Source organism: Anomaloglossus baeobatrachus, chromosome 2, assembly GCF_048569485.1.
Source record: "Anomaloglossus baeobatrachus isolate aAnoBae1 chromosome 2, aAnoBae1.hap1, whole genome shotgun sequence".
NCBI lineage: Eukaryota > Metazoa > Chordata > Amphibia > Anura > Aromobatidae > Anomaloglossus > Anomaloglossus baeobatrachus.
Window position 1 is genome coordinate 157,599,635 of NC_134354.1, and position 20,308 is coordinate 157,619,942.

General features: G+C 39.2%; 1 protein-coding gene across 1 annotated transcript in view; it reads left to right on the top strand.

The window, feature by feature from the left end:
• IL1RAPL1 (interleukin 1 receptor accessory protein like 1) overlaps positions 1-17,331 on the top strand; it is a 2,286,687-nt gene extending 2,269,356 nt beyond the window's left edge. Inside the window, exons 10-11 of the mRNA XM_075335457.1 lie at positions 7,127-7,297; positions 14,914-17,331. Of these exons, the coding sequence (XP_075191572.1) occupies positions 7,127-7,297; positions 14,914-15,632 (890 nt within the window). The 3' untranslated portion in view covers positions 15,633-17,331. The remainder of the gene's footprint in view (positions 1-7,126; positions 7,298-14,913) is intronic.
• The last annotated feature ends 2,977 nt before the right edge of the window (positions 17,332-20,308 follow it).

The window sequence follows — 20,308 nt, forward strand, 5'->3', positions numbered from 1 at the left end:
TCTTATCAATTTTATCCATCTTCCCTGTCTCTGCTGAAGAAAAGCAGGCCCAAACCATGATGCTGCCACCACCATGTTTAACACTGGGGATGGTGTGTTCAGAGTGATGAGCTGTGTTGCTTTTACGCCAATCATATCATTTGGCATTGTGCCAAAACAGTTCGATTTTGGTTTCATATGACCAAAGCACCTTCTTCCACATGTTTGCTGTGTCTCCCAGGTGGCTTGTGGCACACTTTAAACGACACTTTTTATGCATATCTTTGAGAAATGGTTTTCTTCTTGCCACTCTTCCATAAAGGCAAGATTTGTGCAGTATACGACTTATTATTGTCCTATGGACAGACTCTCTGACCTCAGCTGTAGATTTCTGCAGTTCATCCAGAGTGATCATGGGCCTCTTGGCTCATCTCTGATCAGTCTTCACCTTGTTTGAGATGAAAGTTTGGATGGACAGCCGGGTCTTGGTAGATTTGCAGTGGTATGATACTCCTTCTATTTCAATATGATCGCTTGCACAGTGCTCCTTGGGATGTTTAAAGTTTTGGAATTCTTTTGGTAACCAAATCCAGATTTAAACTTCTGCACAACAGTATCACAGACCTGCCTGTTGTGTTCCGTGGTCTTCTTGATGCTATCTGCACTTTAAACAGAACACTGAGACTATCACAGAGCAGATGCATTTATATGGAGACTTGACTACACACAGGTGGTTTACATTTATCATCATCAGTCATTTAGGACAACATTGGATCATTCAGAGATCCTCAATGAACTTCTGGAGGGAGTTTGCTGCACTGAAAGTAAAAGGGACTAATAATATTGCACTCCCCACTTTTCGGTTATTTATTTTTTAAAAAAGTTTAAAATAAGTAATACATTTCATTCAACTTCACAATTGTGTCCCACTTATTGTAGATTCTTCACCATAATATTAAAATTTTTATCCTTCTTTTTTAAGCCTGAAATGTGGGAAAAGGTTGAAAACTTCAAGGCAGCCGAATACTTTCGCAAGGCACTGTATAAAGATGTTTTTATATTCTATATAGCAGCCTTGGATCTTATATACAACACTCTGGTGGTGGCTGCAGCTTATATGGAAAAAACCTGGTGACAGATTCCCTTTAAGATAATATTGTTAACTAGAGATGAGCAAACCTGAGGTTCGGTTTTCGAACCGAACACCAAATTTAAAAGTCAACGCTCGGGTGCTTTATGAATGAATTTCACTCGTGCGAGCAATGCTGTTTTCAGATATGCTTAGTGCTCAGCTTTGTGCGAGCCGTTTGCAGTGTTTGAACGCCGCACACTGAGGTTAACATCAGCATGGTTATGTGTAGTGTGCAAAGCAAAAGATTGTTTCACGAAGCCTGTCCACCCTCTTTCAGAAATGATCTGCTTATGGCTGGCTGTATGTTGGCAGAGACTCAAACTGCCAATAAATTACTTGCTCCACCGTTTGGGTCAATCTCGAGCCTATGGAGGCTCGGCTCATTTGCTGCCAACAAATCTCCATGGAACCACTCATCTCTCTTGTTAACTAGAAGCTTGAAAAAAAATTAACAGAAATAAAATATACCATGTGTGTTATCATTGTAGAACAATAAATTAAATAAGGTTCTTTGTTGATATGGGTAGCCCTGTCTTACCTTTTATATTTAATTAACTTTAACAGTGCAGAGAAATAACAAAAATATATAATTATAATGAACTAAATTACTTTAAGGGGTTGTAATCAGCATATAAAAATATATCCAGAATTCTTCATGTGGTATATTTGTAGGAGGCATTAAAACAACTGTGTTGCACTATGCTGTGTACATAGCACACCACAAGCCTCTGCATTTTTTGTGAAGCGAGTTCAATCTAATTCACCATTTATGAAAGGCCGTGCAGTACAAATATCATAAAAGGCTATGGTAACTGTATAGCAAACCACAACAGTTATTTAATTCTTACTCCTGCACATCTGTATATTAATGGTTTTTAAACACTTTGTATCTCAACATATTAAACCCATCCACTGATCGTAGCAGGCCTAATAATCATTTTAGATATTCTCATATCTACAATTTGCAATTTTAGAAACAGGTATCAGACTAAACTTTAATTAGACACATAGAGCGTAATGCTCAAAATCTGCAGGATAGTAACACAAAAAACAATCTGTATATAATGAAATTCATTTACGTTAAAGTTAATTTTCTTTATAAAAATGTTTTACTACCCAGTTCATGTAAAAAATATACATATTAAACCTACAGGAAAACTCTGACAATGAGCTGTAATTTCTGACAGCTTTTCCCCCAACTGAGTTGATGTTTTCCAATTTAAATGTTTATATTGTTCTGAAGTTTTCTGTGTATTCTTAAAGGGTATTAAACAAATAACTGCACAACAGTGTCTAATGTTTTACCTTTTGTTTATATTCCTTAATGGGTTGTACACAAGAACTGAAAGAGCAAGGGAAAACAAAGAAAAAAAAAGAATAAATGACTCAGTCTAGAGCCAAGTGCCTTGTGCCTTGTGAACGGATTTCAGATTTCATATATCTGTTCATTATTATATTTGTCGGTAAAAAAATAAGACTATTAAAAAGTTAGATTAGTATTTGTACCCCTCAGGATAGATTTGTAAATTTGAATTAAATGCCTGTTCCTTACACAGTACAGGACTTTCCTAATGACAAATCACCAAGAAAAGCCTGCAAATAGCAGCTGAATATTGAACATTTTAAGATGTACGCATTAGAATATCGATTTGAACAGCCATAACCTAAGAGACTCATTTCATCTTTTCAACTCTGACTGAGTCATTTGTTTCCTCTGTCTTTTCTATTATATTTTGTTTTTACTTATTAGGGTATTGCCTATATTGCAATTCCATAAGATATAGTGTATCTATTCTGTTCATGCCTTTAAAACAGGAATAATATGATACCGAACAGGGACATCTATTTATTTACCACAGTCTATGCAAGCTGCAGAGTAGGCACGTTGCTCCAGTAATAAATTCCCTTACTGGTTTCTTGCACTATATTTGTGTATAGCAATCTTTGCATATAAAGTATGTTTACTATTGTACAGTGATTTATTTTTATAGTTTTCATATAGTTTACAGTTTTTCCACAGTGCAGGATAAATATTGATCCATAAATCAGGCTTTAAAGAGATTCTGTCACCATGTTGTTGGTACCCCATTTGAGAGCAGCATAATGTAGAGACAGAGACCCTGATTCCAACGATGTGTCATTTACTGAGATGTTTTCTATCATTTTTTATAAAATCAATGTTTCTCTGCTACAGATCTAGAACCGTTCTTTTCCAACAATAAAACACTGTCTTATCCTTTTTTTTTGTCCCCAAAAAATCGCTAGGGCTTATTTTTAGAGTAGGTCTTATTCCTAGAAAAACAGGGTTGGAGGTAAGTTCACCCCCCAAAAGATCAGACTACCCCCTTATGAGAAGAATCATACTTACCAGACCCTGGACATCTGCGTGGCTTCCAGGTCATCCCTGTAATCTTCAGCGAGCGCTCCCAGAAGGAATGTTGTATGCCATCCTCGCCTGCTTCTGGCCGACACAGTCACATACATCAGATCAAGCATATACACTCTAAGGGATACGTTACACGCTGCAACATTGCTAGCATTTGTTTGCGATGTCGAGCGCGATTACACCGGCCCACGTCGCACGGCCGATATGTGGGGATCACTGCCGTAGCGAACATTACCGCTACGGCAGCGTCACACGCACATACCTGCTCTGCAACTTCGCTGTGACCGCCAAACTGCCTCCTTTCTAAGGGGGTGGGTCGTTCAGTGTCACAGCGACGTCACAGCAGCGTCACTGAACCGCCATCCAACAGAAAAGGGGAGGAGATGAGCGGTTTGGAACATGCTGCCCACCTCCTTTCTTCCTCCTTTTCCGGTGGACGGAGGTAAGGATCTGTTTGTCGTTCCAGCAGCGTCACGCATAGCAATGTGTGCTGCCGCAGGAACGACAAACAACATCGTACCTGAAGCAGCACCGATATTATAGAAATGAACGACGTGTCAATGAGCAACGATTTTGCGCATTTTTGCACTCGTTGATCGTCGCTCATTTGTTTTACACGCTGTGATATTGCTACCGACACCGGATGTGCATCATTAACGACGTGACCCCGACGATATATCGGCAGCGATGTCGCAGCGTGCAAAGTACCCCATACACACATACATCAGATCACACACACAATCTCTGATCAGATCGCACACACACACTCACTAGTCACTCACCACATCCAACGGAACAGAATGTCTCCAGACGCAGGGTAAGATGAAAGGAAGTTACGCATCACAGATCCTGCAAGCATTCCACCCACAGCCACAGGTCCTTGCGTTCCAGCTCACTGCGTCTCTGGATTCTGCCGGCCAGAAGAAATTGGTATCACTGGATGTGGTGAGTATGTGTGCAATCTTATGGGTGACTGTGTGTGTGATCTGATGTGTGCTGGTGTTCGATCTAATGATTATGTGATCTGATGTATGTGGGTGTTCGATCGTATGTGTGTGTGTGCGATTTACTGCAGGTCCACCTGTTTGGCATCTGATGAGTATGAATGCAGGTTGCCCGCTGTCTATAATGAAGTGTACTGCAGAATTCTTTAACTTTTTTAGCTGCACAAACACATCATTATTGAACCGCGACTAGGGCTTATTTTACGGGTAGGGCTTATATTTAATCCTTGCTCCGAAAATGCTGAAAATCCTCGCAAGTGCTTATTTTTGCTGAGGTCTTATTGTTGGAAAAACACGGTATAGAGCTCCTGAATATGCTGGTCTACCCATCTGATTAAACAGTGATTCTAACAAAACTACACTTAGCTGCTCAGTAAGTGAAACACCGCTGAAATCAGGATGTCTGCTCCTACCTGATGTTCTCAGATTAGGTGTTCAAAAACTGGTGACCCATTCCTTTTAAAGCTTTCATTGTGGATGAACCATTATATGGAATAAAAGGTATATGCTATCTATTGACTTGATGTATACATTGACTTAATGTATGTAATTTCCCCACCTTTGGCACAAGCATACTGTTCAGAATCTACAGACAAGTCGGCTTGTTTATTTTTTTTCGAACCTTCCATTGGCATGATGTGAGAAAGCTGTGCATGCATGCCCACCTTTTCTTTTTACCTTTTTTTACTTTTTTTTTTTCAGTTACCTGCGAGATATGCATCAATGCTTCCCCATTCTTAAGATATGTGGTAGTCTTGGAAGTGGGGCCTGCATCAATCAGACATTTAACCCAGAAAGAATTGGAAAAATTGAAAAGCCATATTTACAATAATATAAAAAAAATATTTTTTAGTGTTAATTACAACAATGCACAAATAACACAAAGTATAATAGAAGAAGACTCAAACTATGCAAGGCATGCAAGCACACATGTTGTGTAATGGTCACTCTCCTAGGGTACCTGAGGAGGACTAGGCAAACTCTGTATTAACGTCTACATGATAAAATGTTCAGAAGCACTTGCTTAGCATGGGGGCTAAATATAAGCGCATGACTAACTGTGGAATTGTGCCTTGTTCAGACCTGTGTGTGGGTGATGGGGTTTGGCTATCCACAAAACACATCAAGCTTAAGTTATCTTCTTTTAAGTTGTTAAGTCGAGGCCTTGTTTAATCGGTCCATTCAACATTTCTGCCATCATCAATCCACTGGCTTTCTGGTTGACATTACCAACTGTGTACAAGATCGATAATGTGTTCCACAAATCTATTTTAAAGAGAATTGTTTGTTTGGGAACCTCTCTTCTCACCCCTCCACCTTCAGTTTTTGTAGACAGTTCCTTGGAGTATGAGGTGTCTAGGGGAATGACTCCCGGGTTGTTTATCATTCGCTGCAGTATCTGGTGCATTGATGGGGTTATGGTCCTGAAGAGATAACTTGGGTACCAGCATCAGATTTTCCTGTGGAGGGCCTGGTCAGGGCTTTCATCGCCAACATCCCAAGAAACCCGGGTCAGTAGGCCCTGAGGATCCAGAGGCCCCTCATAGAGAGGGGTACTGTCATGTGTGTTCTGTTCTGCACTTTCTAGGTGACATGATCGCATCGGACTCTGTTCACACTGCAGAGTCTGAAAGGCAATCTGGTGTCTCTTAGTTGTTCAGCCAGAGGTGGGCTTGGGCTGTTTCTTGTTCACTGCTCATCAATACGACAGGAGTTAATTCCTGCTGGCTTGTGAGCTGCTGCTAGGAGCTCAGGTTGCTAATGACCACTTACAGCTGCCTCCAACTTATATATTGTGCTGAATCTGGTTCCTCATTGCTGATAATAGTTACAGTGTTGCTTCAGGAATCATGGTCTTTAGCGTGCGATCATTTGTATGATATCTTGTGTGGTGTAGAAATATCTCTTTTGTCAGTTTATTTCCTTTCTGTATCTTTTTTCTTCCTGTGCAGGTGTTGTCTCTCTCCTGCATCTGATTGCTATGTGTATGTGTTTTTGTTCTCCCCTGTCTGCAATATTTGTGAGGTATGTTACTTCAGTCCCAGCAATCCCCAGGGGTGGGGGATCGGGAGTGTTAAACTAGAGTTCGGACAGGAGTTAAGGTCACGCTGGTGGTCCAGACCTCACCACCATAGGATGTACATCTAGAATGAGGGACAGAGCAGGGTCCCCAGTCTGAGGGCCAGTCTAGGTGCCCCTGCTTCAGTAACTCATCACTCAAGGGACACTGTGCTCACACCAGAATTTTTCCCTGAGTTCAAGATAATTTATTTTATTGTGTTTCTTTAATAAATATGTTGTTATTGTTTGAATCTGGTGTTACAGTATCTCTTGGGGTTCCACCTAGGCATATTTGATCTACTGGACATAGAACAGTAGGTAGCTCTTGAATTTTTAGGACCGTCAGTTGAACGTTGTCATTTATTTCCATTTTCAGCATGGATTTGTTTATCTAGACAGATGAATACCTCAAGAGCAGTGAACATCTTCTGTTGAAGGATTTAATTTGATCTTGCAATTATTTGAAGTTATATTGGAAATGATGAATTTTTTATGCTATTTATTATTGTGCCTGATTCTTAAGATATTTCTATTTCTTCATTAAACTTTGCTTATTTATTTCAGATAACAAGGATTTTGATGCATATTTATCATATACAAAAGTAGACCCTGATCAATGGAACCAGGAGACCGGAGAAGAAGAGAGATTTGCACTGGAAATTTTACCTGATATGCTTGAAAAACACTATGGTTACAAACTGTTCATACCCGACAGAGACTTAATTCCAACAGGAAGTAAGTTGTGTGCATGTTAAGCATAATCTTTGTTTAGCAAGGACACTTAAAGTAGTGATAAGGCCATAATTTAGGTTGATGCAATCTAATCATGCATCCCTCTTAAACTGTCTGCAGTCCAAATTATGAGTCACTCGTGGTAGCATGCATAACCACTATCTTTCACACACACCAGAGACATACTCAGATATGAATAGAAAGTAAGACTGACTTTTAATACGGAAATTGTACGGATATATATAATCTTATTGGCTAGGTGCCAAGAATACGTAACACGTCTCCTATTGGATAAAGTAGAACAGCTTATTCTGTGATATACAATTTACTGTAATGTGCTTGGTTCCTCATTTATATTAAGCAATGTCAGCATGATTCACTGGTCACAAGAATAGCCCAGACTGTCTGTCTGAGTCTTATGCCAAGAGATATGTGGGGTACAGTTCAAACACCATCTTAAATCCTGTTCTTTATGGATATCTCCATGTAACAATGATATACTCATAATAATTCATAATCTTGTCCATAACAGTCCCCCCTTTGGAGATAGCCAAAAAGTCTTTCCTTACTTTTCCCGAGTCTATTGATCTGTCCTAATGCCGATGGTTACCTCACTCACATACGAGATACCCCATCCCTTGTGGATGAATCTCCCCACCCAACAGACTATGCATAGGAAGCCAGATCCTGACCGTATTCTCTAGACTGTCCTCATGGCTATATTCCGCTGGCACACGTTATTCAGGAAGGGGGAACGTGGCAGTAGTCCTCTAATGGGCTAATATTTATCAGGGTTGGTTTCTCTCAGAGTCTCAAGCTCTTCAGTCCTCAGGCGGTAATGGTGGGACATCATCAAAGGTGGGATGCACAGTCGTCTTCTGGTCCACATGCTTAGATATCATCGTCCTGGCACAAAGTATCGGATAGAAGAGGGAAGACAGCCATCTCCTGGTCTCAGGCAGGTCCGACATCTCTTTGTAGTGGAATGCATGGATCTTCGTCCGAAAGAAAAAGAGTGAGAGAAGAGAGAGGAAGAGAGAGAGAGAGAGAAAGATTGAGAAGAGAGGAAGAGAGAGAAAGATTGAGAAAAGAGAGAGGAAAAGAGGAGAGAGAGAGAAAGAAAAGAGAGGAAAATCTAGATCTGGTTGGATCTGGAGGAGAAAACTCAAAAACGTGTATTAGGCAAATGTTTAAACAAACAACAAGCTTAGTTGAAGTATCTGAGGCTACTTTTAAACAGGATTTCATAGGGTCTCAACCTAGTGGTCCCTGCTGGGGTGTGTCTGACACTGAACAATTCAAGGGGAAGACTCTCATGCCCTTGCCTTCTACACTGCCCCATCTTCCCAACCTTCCCTCTGTGGCTGGTATGGGGTGTGTAGAGTCAGTTCTGTGTCTAAGGCCTGCCATATCTCTTTGGCTGGCAGTGAAAGCAGGTCACTAGCCACTTGCTATGGTCTCCGGGAGCCCACAGCTGCACCCTATCTCAGTCCTCTTCTTCTTCTGGGACTTGCTCTTGTAGGGTCAGGACAACGTTTTCTCAAGACTTTCCATCTTCCCTTTCTTCTTCACATCGGGGTCATTCAAAGAACACAGATTGACTGACTTTTTCTTTGGTAAGTGGTCTTGGGGCTTCTTTGGATGTTCTGTCAGTGAGGGCACTTCTTACTGCTTCCCTTGACTCCTCCAATGTAGGCCTCAACCCTGCTCACCGCGACTCTGTCTGGCAATAGCAAAGCTTCCATCCGTTCTTCTATGGCCTCATGGAGGCGTACAGTTTCATTGGCAGTGATCAAGTCTCTTGTCCTCCACAGAGTAGATGCTGGCTGCCATCTTGCAGGCTTCAGCGAGAGCACATACATCTGCTTCTTTGCAGACAGGCATGCGGGTAGCGACTGCTCTATCAGCACAGCGTCTTCTGCTACCAGCACCATACCCATGTTGAACCGTCTTCTTGATGCACATCTTGATCCATCCGCAAAGATGTTAAGTCAGGGTCCAAAGGTGTTAAGTCACTGTATCGAATCCAGAGTTTCCTCAACTATGCCAGAGTCGACTACCTCTTCCACCAAGGTGTCAGAGGTGGGACACTCCCCCCTTGGAAAAGGGAGAAGTTCAGCAGGATTAAGGACCCCACACCGGGAGATGGTGACTTTGTCAGGGAGCAGTGATGTCATACGGGCACTGATCTTCAACTCGTGCTTTAGGTAGGTGTTCAATCTGGCTGAGTAGTGTTCAAAGGGCTGCTATCTTCTTCCATGGCAAACATGTAGAATGACTTCTGGGCTGGAGATGACGTGATGATACTCTTCAGGTGACTGTGACTGTAACTCAGGTGACTGTGACTGCTGCACCTCTGTATGTGGGGTGATCTTGTAAGCTGCTAGATTCATCTCCATACGTCTTGCCACTTGAAGGAGGGTGTCTTGGTCTTTACCAGCTGTAGTTGTTTGCATATGGGCTCTCGGAGACCTGAAACAAAGGACTATACCCAGGTTTGTAAGAAAGAGCAATGGATGTAACTTTGGGGTCAGGAGAACACTGAAATTCTAAAAACTAAGACTCCCTAAAACCCCGGGGAAAGAGAAAAGAGCACAAGAGGGTTTGGAAACTACCAGCAGCACCCCCTGACTACATCTACACAACTAGGAAAAAGCAGTGGAGCGTATCTACTCTACCTCTCCTGTGCTAACCCTGTAACTGGGGGCCCTGCACTCTCCCTCATCCCGACGGTAGACCTGATGGTGGTCAGGGTCGGGCCTCCAGCGTATCCCTCTCTCCTGTCAGACCCTGCAAACTAAGACACAAAGGATTACTGGGTGCTGCCAACGAAAACCCTAATATATACCAACTCCTGAAGATCAATGTCCCCTTGGGACCACATGAACCTCCACCCTCTCTATCAGGGAACTCTTGTGCAAGCTACCGGCAGGATAACATACAAGTGAAAATATCTCAAAACTAGGCTAAGTAACAACTGCCATAGGCAGAAAAATATTCACTGTCCACCAGGACTAATAGTGAGCAGTCTATATGGTCTACTAAATTGTATAACATACAGCAAAAACAAACATGCAAAAGTGAAGGGAAAAGGTTTCCACAGGACTATCAGCAATAACCTCTGCTAAGGTTCATGAGTGGGAACACAATGGGGAACAACTGCATATATGACCAAAAATGGAGTGTGTGTGTTCCAGGTCCCTGTCTCCCCCCTCTGCAGTCCCTGCTATGTCAGCAATAAACAGAGCAGTGGCTGTAGCTGCTGAAACAAAAATGGGGAACTGGGTGTCGGCTGGACTAAAATGGCGTCTAAAGATGAACTATGTAGTGTCTGAGTTAAAACGTCCACTAAAGATAATTACCGATAAGAAACAGCCGCTAAAAGAGGAAGTAGGTGATGGCCAAAAATGGCGTCTGAAGAGTCCTGGGAGGGAGTGACATGTATTGTGACATCTACATTCAGGAGGTATTCAATCTGTCACCGGGAATATGGATTATATAGGGACCCCTGGGCTGACCCTGTAACTAGGGACCCTGTACTCGCCCTCATCTCGACGGTAGACCTGATGGTGGTCAGGGCCGAGCCTCCAGCGTATCCCTATCTCCTGTCAGACCCTGATAACTATCCCCATACCATACCCCACACAGGGCTGAGTGACAGAAAGAAATCTACATTCAGAACAGAAAATAATGGGGTGGGCTTACGTGGACACAGTGAGCACACAAGTCCACCCTATCTATCAGCTTATGTTTCTTGTTTCCTGTTTTCACAGACAGGTAAAATACACATAGTATATTCAGTGTCATCTAACCTCCCCCCCTTTGGGAGAATTCTCCATTTCAACATACGTACATTCACAGGACACTGAAATAGAAACTAACACTTCCTTTTTTTTTTTTTTTCCTTTCCTTTTCAACCCTACGGTGTTATACACCAAAAACTGCGTACATTATACATAAAACATCTTCCAGTGTCACTTGGGTGATAAGGTACACGCACCCTCACTGCAAACCTGGCTCCATTACTGGCCAGAAAGAATCCCCAGCTTTAATCTGGGTGAACCCATACAAATCAGTTCTGGTGTGGGGTGAATCATTGTTAAATCATTGTCATCTTCCTGACACCCCTCGGTGTCTTCTGCTGCTCCAGCAACAAATAGGCCAGTGGCCTTGGGACTGAAGATGGCTGGAAAAGGGAACTAGGTGCGGCCCAACCTGAAATGACGTCTGGGCAGGCTAGGGGGGGCGTTTGGTGGGCAGGGGGACAAACTACACAAGTCCAACCCTCTGGGGACGACTTATAAGGAGGGGGGCGTTGTTTCCTAATGGGCTTGGCCACTTCCTGAGGTGCCATTTTCTGATCTGGTGCAATATGCAATATAGAAATATCTTTTAACATCTTTTGACGTTCTATACCATGCCTCAGCATCCATAAGGAGATCTTTATCTTTCAAGATCCCTCGCTTATTTAACAAAACATCTTTCCATTCTTGCTCCTCTATTCTCCCTTTCTTTGCAGTGATTCCTGCCATCTTCAAGAGCGACTTCATCATTTTTAACATACTTCCTTCCTTCTCGTTCGCTTACTAATTCTTCTGCTGTTAACTTGACAGGTGTGGACTGATTAGACCCCATGCTTCAAGGGTACACGACTTAAAACTAACACGTCAGCCTGGATGTCTGATGCTCTACCGACTGAGCTAGCCACTTTCTCTCCTAGACCAGCGACTATACACATCCACAGAATACACAGAATTTCTGCCTCAGTCCACAAACCACAACACAAACGGGTTGTCCTACCAGGAAGTAGTGTCACGTGGGTGATAGAAACTAAATTCACCCTCACTATCTCTTACTTCATGTACTAGTAACCTCTGTTCACACTATATACACCTTCTTCGAACGGTCCGTCCAGAACATCAATAATACTGTTTAAAACCAAAGTCACGGGATTCTGCCGATGTTCCTCCTACCTAGGATCGTAGAGAACATCAAATTCCACCGGATACAGTCAGGGTCTTACCATGACGCTGTACCGGCCAAAACCAATCCCCCTATTGTCTCCTCTCTGTGGAAGACGCACCAAGATTCTGCCAATGTTTCTCCTACCTAGGATCGCGGAGAGAACATCAAATTCCACCAAATACAGTCAGGACTCTTACCATGACACTGTATTGGCCAAAACCAATCCCCCTATTGTCTCCTCTCTGTGGAAGACCACCAGGATACAGTCAGGACTCTTACCATGACACCTGTACCTGCCCTTTAGATTTATCAATTACTGACTATCGACCGGACACGTCACACACCAGTGTATACAATATATACCAGCTTCAATATCTCAAAGTACATTCCCGTGACACAACTTCCTCTTTTTGCGTAAACCAGCAAGTACGAACAAAGCACATAGAACTTCCTCTTTTTGCAGCCAGCAAGTACTCCACCTGCTGCAAATAGACAGACATCTCAACAGGTAGACACAGGTCAACACAATGACATAACAATAAGGACACTATATACACCATCCACGTGGCTGATCTCACCTGCAGATATAACCATATATATCCAGCGTATATAACAACTTCCTCATTTTCCCTTGCAGCTAAGTCAGAGAAAAATAACATAGAACTTCTGCTTTTCTCCTAGAGCAGACAAAAAAACCTCAAACCACATTACATTTCATGTGATTTACAATTACATTACATAAATTACAGACAGCTTAAGGTGAACCTGACCACCTTGGTGTGAGATCTCTTAGGACGGCTTATCTCATGCGAGATGGCGGTCATTAGGTGTCTAGACTGGGACAGCCCAACCCCCCCTTCGAAATGCAAGTACACGCAGGAGGTTTGCAAGGTGAGATTATACAAATGTTCTCACCTGCAGCTGGATTTGCGCAATTCTCCACCTCTCGTGTAGTTGCCTTTCGACTGAAGGTGTCAGCACGGCCGTCCGCCATCCAGAGCTCCGTCCTAAGGTTCGTTGGGCGCCAAATGATAAGGCCATAATTTAGGTTGATGCAATCTAATCATGCATCCCTCTTAAACTGTCTGCAGTCCAAATTATGAGTCACTCGTGGTAGCATGCATAACCACTATCTTTCACACACACCAGAGACATACTCAGATATGAATAGAAAGTAAGACTGACTTTTAATACGGAAATTGTACGGATATATATAATCTTATTGGCTAGGTGCCAAGAATACGTAACACGTCTCCTATTGGATAAAGTAGAACAGCTTATTCTGTGATATACAATTTACTGTAATGTGCTTGGTTCCTCATTTATATTAAGCAATGTCAGCATGATTCACTGGTCACAAGAATAGCCCAGACTGTCTGTCTGAGTCTTATGCCAAGAGATATGTGGGGTACAGTTCAAACACCATCTTAAATCCTGTTCTTTATGGATATCTCCATGTAACAATGATATACTCATAATAATTCATAATCTTGTCCATAACAGTAGTAACAAAACTTTAATGAAGTACTGTATGCTGGGAACTCCAATTAATTACCTAATATGTATATAGTTAAGCCACATTCAGACATTCAGCAGTTTCTTTCTAAGGCTGCTTTCACACCTCCGGTTTTTCCTATGCGGCACAATCTGGCACTTTGCAGGAAAAACGCAACCGTTTTTTTTGCTGCCGGTTGCGTTTTTCCTGCATAGACTTTAATTAGTGCCGCATTGTGCCGCATGGCCTTGCGTTTGGTCCGTTTTTTGCCGCATGCGGCAGATTTAGCCGATGCGGCGGCCGGATGGAACGTTGCTTGGCACGTTTCTTTGTGCGGCAAAAAAACCCGCATCGCGCCGCATCCGGCCGATGGGGCACTTTTCTCAATGCATCCCTATGGATGCCAGATGCGGCGCGATGCGGCAAAAAATGCATCCGGCCGCCGCATGTGGTTTTTGGCACTGCGCATGCTCAAAAACCTTAGGCTCTCTCTACTTTGGCGCCTTCAGGAAGAAGTAAGCTGGCCATGTCCCTCAATTACATGTCTTTGTCTTAACAGGGCAAATTAAATTGGCTCACCTTTTAATCCATTTTTAAGTAAACCAGTCCATGGTGTCTCAGATTTGCCATTAATATCTGCCAGAAGCATGCCCTAATAGATTTGCCACCATGTATCAATGGCAATCAATAATAGTTAATTGTTATAGAAAATGTGTTTGTTTGTTAATATTCAATTATAAAACAGTATTTATTTTCTACCACTGTGTTCATAACAGACCATAACGAACATAAAAAGCCATGGCTTATTAACAGATATTTTGGATTTTTTTTTTCTTTGCAAACCTGCTACAATTTCCTATTACCACATTTGTACCTAACCACATAATAAACTCACCATTCTATTTATATAAAATAGTTGCTTTTTTCCAATTGCTATTAAATGATAACAATTCAATTGTTCACTAAAATGACAGTATTCAAAAAAATAATCCCACAAGAACCAAGCCCCTATACAGTTGATAGAAAATAGTATGGCTATTGAAATATGATTATGAAAATATGACCGAAATAGAAAAATTATTAAGGAGCCATGTCCTCAGTATTATCTGAAAAATATGTTTTATAAATATTTGTAATAACTGCATTTTTTTTTCTTCAGCGTACATTGAAGATGTGGCAAGATGTGTTGACCAAAGTAAAAGGCTTATCATTGTCATGACTCCCACTTATGTTGTAAGAAGAGGTTGGAGTATATTTGAATTAGAAACCAGACTTCGGAATATGTTGGTCACTGGAGAAATAAAAGTAATACTGATTGAGTGCAGTGAACTACGTGGGATTATGAATTATCAAGAAGTGGAAACTCTGAAACATACAATTAAGCTCCTAACTGTTATCAAATGGCATGGGCCGAAATGCAACAAGTTGAATTCAAAATTCTGGAAACGTTTACAATATGAAATGCCTTTTAAAAGAATAGAACCCATCACACATGAGCAGGTTTTAGATGTCAGTGAGCAGGGACCTTTCGGGGAACTGCAGACGGTCTCAGCAATCTCCATGGCTGCTGCCACTTCCACTGCCCTAGCCACTGCCCATCCTGACATACGTTCTACTTTTCATAACACTTATCATACACAAATGCGGCAGAAACACTATTATAGAAGCTATGAATATGATGTACCTCCTACTGGCACCCTGCCTCTTACCTCAATAGGTAATCAGCATACTTATTGCAACATACCTATGACACTAATTAATGGACAGCGGCCACAGGCAAAAACAAACAGGGAGCAGCACCCAGAGGAAGCTCACGCAAACAGTGCTATCTTGCCACTTTTGCCAAGGGAGACAAGTATATCTAGCGTCATCTGGTGACAGGAATGGTAGGGGCCCGTCAGCCCCACACTATGTAGTTGGAAGCGGAAAATGCAGTCTGGTGCCTGGAACTTCATCCTTGACTGCTGCTGTTAAACATGCATTACAATCGAAAACAATTGAGGAAAAACAGGGTCTTGTACATATTTTTGCAATTTATTTGTAGCATCAGTGTCTTCCTGTTTTACCCATGTCTCTTGCCATTACATTTTTGACTTTGTTTTATATGTCAATGAAATTTGTCTAGTTAATTTTTTTTTAAAAATTGACTGATGTATAGACAGAACACATCTTATTTTCTGCCTTTGCTTTAAGAATAGTTTTAGGATTCTCTTTTTTTCCTTTTTTTGGAATGCTTGGTCAAACTACTGGATAAGGAGCAACATTCATTTATTGGCTTTTTTTTAGAATTATATATTAATGATCGTCATTGTCAATGGAGGAAAGTACAGTATGCAAGATTCAAAGAACTCATTTTTTTAAGATAACCAGCAGAGCTCACTTTTTATTCCATTGCCCAGCCTACCCAATGGCAGCATGCTTGGTTACAATTCAAGATGGTCTGATGATTTAACTTTCAACTAACCTATATGTTTGTCAAACAACAAGATACCTGGTCTGTATTTATTGCTTTGCAGTAACATAGATCCTAGAAAGCAATTTAATGGAAAATTTATTTTTTTTTATTTACCCGCCTTTGAGTTTTATTTGTTTGTTTTTTTGTTAAAGTTGTTTTATATATATACATTTTTTGGGTTGGGAGGGGGTTATCATCCAAGTTTATTCTTAATATTTTTTTTTTTAATTTGAGATATGTCTTGATATGCTACACTACTCTAGCCTAAAGCTACATGCATCGGTGAAGTTATTTTTGTATGGTGGAATCCATACCAAAGCTAAGAAAGACCTTGTTACTATCACAGACTCCTGTAATACTTTTAAAATTGTTTTTGCCTTATTGGTATTCATTTTTCAAAATATAACTTTATCAGCTTAAAGGCAATTTAAATTAGAACTCAGGAGGTAATGAACACCAGATGTGAACGCCAACATGCATAAGCCTTTCCAACAGATTTGCTGTTTATAAAAAATTAATCAGACCTAAAAATGTTAAACTCATTTTATTGAATAAAGAAATATGTTTATTTTTAAGAAAAAAAAGCTTCTATGTTTGAGAGGTGAAAAACTCTGTGTTTACCATTATTTCTAAGATTGTGTATGTTGTATAGTGCTTTGACATTACATCATATTGGTTTACAGTTGTGTTTTTTCAAAAATTTACAACAGTTGTTTATAAAAAAAAAAATGAAGAATAGAACAAACAGATAACTAGATCTACTGGACAAAATACCATGAAGATGATGTTTAAATACTGAAAATGGGAAACTATTTAGCAGAGATAATAGTTTTACTGATCTACAAGTCTACTATAAAAGTATTTTCTAAGTATTATGATGTGGTACAGGTTACAGAGAACCAAGAAGAAGACTCCTTGATACCTTTATATGCTTTTGAAAATGCACATTCAATAGAATACACAAACTCACATGACTGCATGTAAAACTAACTAGTCTCAACAAACTGTGCACACTTTATCAATAATAAAAATATGTTCATTTAATTTTTATTTTCTTTTTGCATGTTTTTTGGATGGAGTGAATTTCTTGTCATAATTTTTTTTTTTTTAAAACAAAAAAGGTCTGGAAACATGATAATTAAAATGCTATAAAAATATGATAAAAAGTATTCTCATTTGACTTAATAAATGATAATTTATTTAGATTTTATTATTGATTTTTTTTTTAATATTATGTTATGAGCTAAATGTAGCACAAACAATTGGAAATGGGACATGACATAATTTTTACTTTTGTAATGTTAGTCATTTTACATTATTTATATGCATATTAGTTTTTATTCCATTTAAAGCTTATGTTGTAGAGACATAAGGTTCATTTTTATTTTATTTGTTTTTATTTAATTGTGATTTAACATTGCCTTAAACTAAACTTTAAATTTGCAAAAATGCTAATACTGTATATTGGATCATGCAAATGAATAAATGCATTACTAAAGGGAAGTTGTTTTAAAACAACTGTCATTAAGGCAAAAATATTTATCTTTAAATGCAAAATTTCAATTTCAATTATTTTGTAATTTGTGAAAAAATGTTCTTTACTATTCTGTCTTCAAATTAGGCAGCAAAGTATAGTGATCATTTTATATTTATCATTAACACTCTAAACTAGAAATGAACGGATCCATGCAAGTTCGACTTGTACGGGTTCAGATGGACTTCATATCTAAAGTCCAACTGAATCCGTAGAAGTCAAACTTGCATGGATCCAAACGTGACCCGAACCTCATTGAAAATTACTGATTGGGCATTTTGGCTTTCTGCCCACATACAGCCAGCCATAAACAAAGCACTTTAAAGGGAGGGAAGGTGGGATTTTTTCTTTATTTTTTGTACACAATACATCTGATAACACTGATTTTAGCCCCAATGTGAGCTACTCAAACACTGCAAACAGGTCACACTGGGCCGAGCTCAGGGCATACCACAGCACAGCAATCTTCAGAGTGGTTAGCATATACAAAACACCCGAACACCGAACTCTAACACTGCTTTTTTTGCAAAGTCGGAAGTTTAAAGTTTTGGTCTGCTCATGTCTACTCTTAACACATTTGTCAAAAAGAAAACAACTTTAAAAAATATCAAAAAAACAAAAATCAAGACTTTGTCTATATTTGTGAAGCTCACTAGTTTCTAGCCATAGTTTTAAATATTTCTACTTAATGCCATTACACATAAATTATTATGTATATTCATAAAGTTATCATGAGCTGCTATCAATATAATTATTAATTTGTTGGGAAACGTCATTCACATAATTAATGAAAAATTAATTAATTTAAGATTAAAAATATACATTTATTTCAAATTTGGGATTTTGTTCTTACTTCCTTTATTAACTTGTAAAAATTCCAAAAGATGATAAAGTAGCTTACAGTTGAAAAGATGATTTTCACTGGCTTTATTTTTGAGTACAGCACTTTTGTGTAGCTGGCAGAACTGGCAAAAGTAAAGAACTCTTCTATTCTCAAATATCTGATGGTCAATTTTCAAGTTAATTGAAATGTTGCCTTTATAAAATGTTATTGCATTATAAAACTATTATTTGAATTTTAACCTTTGAAATTTGGAGACTTTTGAAATAATAATAATAATAATAATAATGTTATTGTTTTATTATTATTATTATTATTATTATTATTATTATTATTATTATTATTAATAACATAAAATGAATTAGAATGCCTTTGTGTTATTTCAAATTCTGTTATGGTAATTAATACAGCAGGTTTGATTGATTTGAAAGCCTTTGGGTCATTGGCCAGGTCAGTAGACTCTGGCCACTAGACAGGAGGATTACGAATCATTTTGCTTCCAGAATCATTCAGAACGATTTTTGTTTAGCTGAACTGGCACAATGTTATTTGTGCATCATACCCCAAAAATAACATTGTTCTAGATGTGCTATTCACAAACCCGGCCAGGGGTTTTGGAGGTTTGGAGATTAGACTGCTGACCTGGTTAATGGACTGGCGTTCTGTGAATCGTTCATTATCTCTCTAATAGGAAATTATTCCAATCGCTAAAAGTATTATTATTCTCATACCATTAAAATATTAAAATTGTGCATCCGTAGCCTTATACAGATGTAGCAAAAGTTACTTTGAATAGGAAAACACAAGCATTGGTATATCACAGTTCAAAAATGTGTATTTTGACACCTAAATTGACATTGTTTATTGGTTTGCACAATGTTAAGTTATGTCAAACCTAAGAGATATCAAGATGGTGCATTGTGAGTCATGGTAACCTTTGCTACATCTGTATATTAAATCTTATTATTTTAAAAAAGGTGTATAAAAAAGAAGTTCTACAAGGATTGCCTGTTCACACTGTAAGTAGGATTCCTTTTTATATGTTGGCCTGTTATGTTGATTTATAAATAGAACGGTATAGCAGGATGAGATAGACAAGGCACTTCTGCAAACTGTATTGTCATTTGCAAGGTATTTAGATCCAGGACAAGGTTAGAGAATCAAACATGTGCTCAAGTAGAATGTGTTTGTGTCTGTGTGTAGCTTTTTGTGAGCTTGGTGAATGAATATTGATTACATTAATTCATATTTTCCCTCTTCAAAAGACATGATATGCCATAGAATATTTTAGTAATGTATTATAAATTTACAGTTCACTAAAATCTATGCCATCTATGACATTTTTATGGAAACACTGATGATAATTTTCCTCTAAAAAATTATAACATTAAGCAATGATAAAAAAAATCTCCAGAATTTAAACAAATATTATGTTTTAAATATTTTTTAGCTATAATTAAATTTAAGGATTATATGATTTGCATTCCAGAACTTATGTTTACACCTGCCACATCAAAAGCTTTCTTTTAGTTAAATAAGATATTCGTTAAGAATATTTAACATAGTTCTAAATACTATTTATATTTTTTATTGGGATTTTAGCACACCTGGTTACTCACTCAAAAATTGCAGCATGCAAATTTTTCTCCCTCTGTGTTTATGATACGCAAAACAACAAGTCAATATCAATTTTGTTGAAGAATGGAGTTTCAGATTTATATATG